The sequence below is a fragment of the Tinamus guttatus genome, unplaced genomic scaffold (assembly GCF_059628265.1).
Source record: "Tinamus guttatus ecotype Peru unplaced genomic scaffold, ASM5962826v1 Tinamus_guttatus_pri_ptg000202l, whole genome shotgun sequence".
NCBI lineage: Eukaryota > Metazoa > Chordata > Aves > Tinamiformes > Tinamidae > Tinamus > Tinamus guttatus.
This window is the reverse complement of record NW_028288736.1, coordinates 416,616-422,615: the sequence shown is the minus strand read 5'-3', so window position 1 is coordinate 422,615 and position 6,000 is coordinate 416,616. Positions and strand designations below refer to the sequence as shown.

At 44.3% G+C, this 6,000-nt stretch overlaps 1 protein-coding gene across 1 annotated transcript in view; it reads right to left on the bottom strand.

Moving 5' to 3' along the window:
- Positions 1-486: 486 nt before the first annotated feature.
- Positions 487-6,000, bottom strand: part of LOC104565623 (N-deacetylase and N-sulfotransferase 4) — an 80,293-nt gene continuing 74,779 nt past the window's right edge. Inside the window, exons 12-13 of the mRNA XM_088523980.1 lie at positions 1,277-1,379; positions 487-958 (exon numbers count right to left, since the gene is read on the bottom strand). Coding sequence (XP_088380106.1) covers positions 839-958; positions 1,277-1,379 — 223 coding nt within the window. The 3' untranslated portion in view covers positions 487-838. The remainder of the gene's footprint in view (positions 959-1,276; positions 1,380-6,000) is intronic.

Here is a 6,000-nt window from a genome sequence, read left to right as displayed (position 1 = left end):
CAAGGTGGCAAGATGCCAGGTGAAAATGGCAGTTGGGGGGTTCACTGAGAGCCTGGAGATCCAGGAGGAGAAGTTGCCTCACTGCACTGCACCTCAGCTGCCCATGCAGCTCCAAGGCCCCAACATGTAGCTTGTTGGGAAGGGGAAAAAGCGAGAGGAGGAAGGGGACAGACTGGGCATTGGTTATTACAGGGCTTCCTGGCAAGCGGTCAAGTTAGTCAAGAATTTAGCCAATCTCAGGCTGCTAATGCTTTGAAGAAATGATAATAAATTAAAACTACATACAATACAACAATTAAGGGCCCAACTGAAAAGTGCTGAATGCAAAGTTATAAGTGGCTGATTTCCCACCTGTGAAGGTTGGGGGAGAAATGTGCAAAACAAAATAAACAAAAAAAAACCCAAAACAGAAAAGACAAAAAAAAACCAAACTAATGACCGACCTCATAATCCGAGGAGAGATGTTCCCATCCTTTGCTTGTGTCCTGACAGACTGTACTTGGTCATATACACTGAGGCCTATCAGTCCTACACAGAGTTTCTGGTACTTTCTGGTGAACAGAAGACTAGGCTATGCACAAATCCCAGCCTGGATACAGAATAATGCCATGTAGCTCCATATTATTTCCTGGAAGCTGACAGAAGGAGTTGATGCTAATAACTGTCAGTACGTGCATATGAACGGTTTTACCTTTTTTTTATTCTTTTGTGTTTTTTTTTTATAGAAAGGGCATTATTCATGAGGTCCTCTACTGATGATCACAAGTGAGTCGGAGAAGCGAGGGGTTTTATGTGAAGGAAATGGTCCTCAGAGCCTTTGGTCCTCTGACGGTCAGTGCTACCTCACTTTCTGCAGCTCTTGTCTCAGCCATGACGGCAGCGGCTGGCCCAGTCTGTGCAGCAGTTTGGACAGTTCCACGTTGTGGTCTCGGTAGTAGCTCGACAGAAAAGCTCGAGACTGAGAGCAGTGAAAAAATAAAACACAGTCAAGCAATCAAGGCCACTTCACGCTAGGTTTTGGCATTCATTTGTATCAGATTGCTACAAGAAACATGTTGGCCCCTCTTAATGCCTGGGACCTGAGCTCTGCTACTACACAGACACTGTTTTAAAGGGTGATTAATCTCAAATTATTCATAGCTCATTTAAAGCTTCTGGTTTTAAAAATATCAAACTAACAGAAATAAAAACAAATGTGTTTACTTCAGTAGTCAAATACAGTATTCAACATACCCATACTCAGCAATTTTAATTTAAGTCTCTGGAAAACCTTTACCTCTTGATCCATTGGTGGGTATTTTCGACCTTTGCTTTTTCCCAGGCACTTTGTTTTCCCTCCTTCCAGTAACTGGCACCAAAACCCTTTTTGAGGGTCAAACCTGTAAAGTATTATACTTTAAGAAAGTCTAACTATGAAAGAATCGCCAAGCTGCAAAAACATCACTATTAAACACCAATTTTTGCTGCACACCTGTCTTTATATAACAGAGATATTGAGAACTAAGTGGGAAATGGTGTTCCTCTCCTCTGACATCTTGGGCGATTTCATATTTTCCAGAAACTTACCTCAGAAAGGACCACATTTTTCACATGTTCTCTACCTGTAATAGCTACTTGATTATTGTACTGCTCCAAGACACAGGACCTAGGACACCAAATTCAAGCATTGATCTATTTGCTGCTGGTCAAGGCTCCGAACCTTAGTCTCCAGGATGCTACGTGGCTCTCTTGCAGACTCTCATTTGTGGGTTTTTTGCCTGCTTTTGATCAGAGATTTCATTCCTGTCAGACTGTACTGTGCATCCCTGCAGAATGTTTAAGTTTTGATTCACTGACACTTCAAATGATGATTTTTTTTTCACAAAATTACTAAGCAGAGATTTTTGTGGACTTGTATGCACTATGTTCTTCAGAATATAAGATGTGCTTGGGGAAACATCTCCATACAGCCAAGAAAAGACAGTATTGTTGCAGGTCAGTACTGTTAATTGGAGAGAGGTTTAAAAGAAAAAGCTTTTGCCTTTGCAAAAGACGTAGATTCAGGCTTTTGCTGTGCAAATATAAGAGAGGTGTGTTATTGTGCTGTGACTATGAAACTATGAGAAATATAATACTGTGAAATAAGCAGTACTGAAGTCCTCTGAAAGGATGGATCATCCTTCTGGATGTTTGTTGATAAGCTAACTGCACCCGCGAAGCTGGTTGCTCCATATCATTAGCTCGAAATCTCATTTTCATGCCAAAGATGGCATTCTAGCATAAACAGTGTCTAAACCATTCTAGCAAAAATATAAAATTTGATTTTGATGTCTAAAATGCAAAGACATAGGCATTTTAGATTGAGGCATTAAAATCCAAACTCACTGAGGAACGAACAATGTGAAATGTTAAATTTTGAATTTATTGCTGTGGGACTGACAGCATGCATAAAACATTGAAAAGGTTTGCATTTTTGCTGTCCAGCAGATGTTTGAAAAGGATGAAATATAATTGGCTGGAACATGGAGTTAATTAATTGCAGGCCACTTTTTGCCCTGGGTCCATCCATAGGGCACTGTTGCACCTGCACTTTGCTACTGTACATATGCCAACTAATTTCTGGGAAAGACTGAACCTTCTTCACATTTCCATGCTCAGCCTATTACTGCAGGCCTAGCCCTTCTTTCCTAAACTGTCCCAGTAGCTGCATCAATTAAAAATAAATAAATCATTATTAAACGGATGTATTCATGGTAGATTCGTTTCTACTTTGGCCTTTTCAATCTGCTTATTGCATAGTGAAGTATTTCAGCTGACTCGCACTAATTTCCCAGGAGAAGAAGCAATACAGTGCACTGTGCAATGGGAAAACTGAGAATCTATGCCCCAAACAATATTTCTGCCTCAGAATGAGTATATTGAACATTATTAAGAAGATGTGCAAATCCTGTGCAAATTCAGATGGGGGAAAAGTAGGTAAGATGACTCAGGCTGAGTTCAACTGACTGTGTTCAGTATTAATTACAGTATGACTTCTGAAAACTTAATTTTACACAATGGAAATCCTTAAAATATTTAAAAATGTTTTCATAATAATAATTTAAATGATAATTTGAAAGTACTGTTAGCCTTATGGTTAAATGTTTCTTAAAGAAACTATTGCTCCAGTCCTGGCCATGTTCTCTTCCCCCTGGCCAGCACAAGTGTCTTCCTTGGCCTTCCTCGCTCGGAGTGGGCATATTTCACAAAGTAGGCGAATACCGTCATGGGGAAGCATGGATGAGGAACTGAGGTCGAGGAAAATACGAGGCTTCCCTCTTCTATGAGAAGAGGGAGAAATATCTATGAGAAACATTACAGGCAAGAATGTGTCTGTGAGAGTGCAAAGGATGTTCCTGAGATCTGTTTGCACCCTAATGCAGATGGTTGTCCTCTTCCAAGACCCTCCTCCCTGTTGCTGGGAAAGCTCCCTCCTGCCTGGTCCGTGGCAGGGCTTAGCTCCCCAGGACCAAGCCCCTGTCTGTAACAAGCCCAGCTTTCGGCTCTGCTGCTTCACGCACACACACGAAGGAGTTTTGCCCTGCATTTAGCAGTTTCTTGAGATGAGTTTTGCTGCTCATTTGAGCTGGAGCTGATGTTCCCTTGACTGCAGGGGGCCCCAGGCATCTCCCTGGAAAAGACTAAAGCAGCCGTGTCAGGAGAATTATTTTCCTATTCCCCAGTGAAATGTAGCAGTGCTCCAGGAGAAAGCATCTGCTTAGGCACACACGTCCAGTCCTGCTGCTCCCTGTCTCTTCCTTTCCCTCCTGTTGCTCATTTGCAGGGGAACGCAGTGCCAGGGGGAGGCTCCGTGCTGTGGCACAAGGCCGGCTGTGGCGGCGCGAGCGGGGCCGGCTCTGGCGGCGCGAGCGGGGCCGGCTGCGAGCAGGCTCAGCGGGAGCAGCGCTCGGCCTGCGGCGCCGCTTCCCCTCCTGCCACGGCTGCCTCTGCCTTCCTCGGGGGAGGGCAGTTTGGCAGGAGCAGGAGGTGGCAGTTCCTGGAGCGTTCCTACACGGAGCGCGTTAAAAGGCCCGAAACGGTTGCATCAGGTCTGCCCTGGCTCTCGGCTGTGGGAAAGCCCTGCAGCTCCGCGCTGCCAGGGCCCGGCTTCGCCCCCAGGTGCCCTGCTCTCCTACGGGGACGAGCTCTGCCCTGGCTGCCATGGGCTGTGGGTCACTGAGCGGGGCAGGCACTGGGGACACTCTGCTAGCAGTGCTGGGGATGAAGCAGGGCCGCTTGGGGATCTAAAGGAAAGTGCTGTGGTACATTTCGTCCCAGCTGCTCCAGGTTTTGGTTCATCAGGTTGAGATGCTTAAAAAATGTGAGCCCTCGGTCATGCTTGGTGGCAAGGAGTGGTGAGGGGAGAAAGGGGAGAAGTCCCCTTGCTGCGTGAGCAGGTGCCTCACGGATGTAACTAACCCCTTTCCTAAGGCTTTTAACTGAAGAGCTTAATGTGGTTTTATGAACAGCGTTATGTGCAAAAGTCTTATAGCATTGGCTAACTTCCCCTTGTTTTTTTCCCTTGCTCTAAAAAAACCCACAGGTCCTAGTTAGTGATGGGTATAAGAAATGATGCAGTACTGCTCTCTTGCATGGCATCAAAGGGGGGCCTCTGCTCTGGCCAGCCTCTTCCTCGGGCCTGAGTTGATTTTACTCTTCCTGAAGCTGTTTCTGGGGTTGCTCAGAATGATGAACCTGTTGCTCATGTGCGTTTGCAGGGCTGGCTCTTTACGCTGCACTGTGATGACTTTAAAAACTCATGGTATGCACTTATCAGGCATTAATAATGAGGAAGCACCCTATGCAATCTTCTTTATTTTGACAATTCTAACACGGAGCTGCTACCTCACTGAATGCACTTTCCTCTTCCCTCCTCAATCCATGCAGACCCATGTGTTCCTGCACCACATTTGCATACTCCATGTCTCCAAACAGTGACTGCATAATCATATAAAACTGTTTACAACCTATTTTTTCCTGTCCAAATAAATCTGATAGATTTTTTCCTGCTGTGTGACTCCACTGACTCTAATTTAGTTACACAAAGGAAGATACATATATATGTGTGTGTGTGTGTGTTTTTAAAAGCATAGCAGAAGGCACTGGAAATGTGTGATAGCAGTTGTTCAAACATCAGTGGTTTAGCTATGTACTGAAACTCCTCCTGTATTTTGTTTACTTTAGAAACCAATGACTTAAAAATTACATTCCGAAATCCAAAATTTTTCCCCTAAAGAAAGGTTTTGGCAAAGCACCACTCCTAAGACTAAACGAGCAGCAAACATTTGAGCAATTCTCGGTTTATACCTGTTGCATAGATAACTATGAGCCTCTGGGGCAAACAGAAGCTCCCAGCCCAGGCTCCCAGGGCTGTGCTTGATTCCGGCACTTCCAGGTCTGGCATCTGCTATTAGCAGCTTACAGTTTCACCATGCATTTGGTGCGGGGGCTAAATTCTTCCATGCTGTGCGTCTGACTGCATGTCTGGCTGGGTGAAAAGTCAGCAACACTGGTTCAAGTTCTTATGCCATGTAATTACCATGGTATAATTATACCGTGATATATTTTGTCCATATTTAAAGCCAGCGGATGAAGATCCCTTGCAAGCAGATGAATCCTGGCCTCTGCTATTAGACTGCTATGCTGGCATGATAAAAACATTTAATTCAAGCCTTTCACAACCAACATTAAGTTTTTGGAGACTGTCCTGAGGTTTTATGCTCCAACTTGCAGATGCTAGATGGGCTCTCACATGTGCAGTTCTGATCAGCTGGACCTACGTGTTAATCAGTGCAGTTGTGAAAGCAATATTAAGCATCCTGAAAAGTCAAGCCTTGGGTATCTCAAACCGAATGCTCACAATCAGCGGGCATTTTTTACATGAATCTGGACCTTAGATCTTAGTTTGGAAAGATGGAATTCATGGGGAAAAAATAGGCATTTTACATCTATAATGTATCTGGAAAATATAAAAAGTAGTGA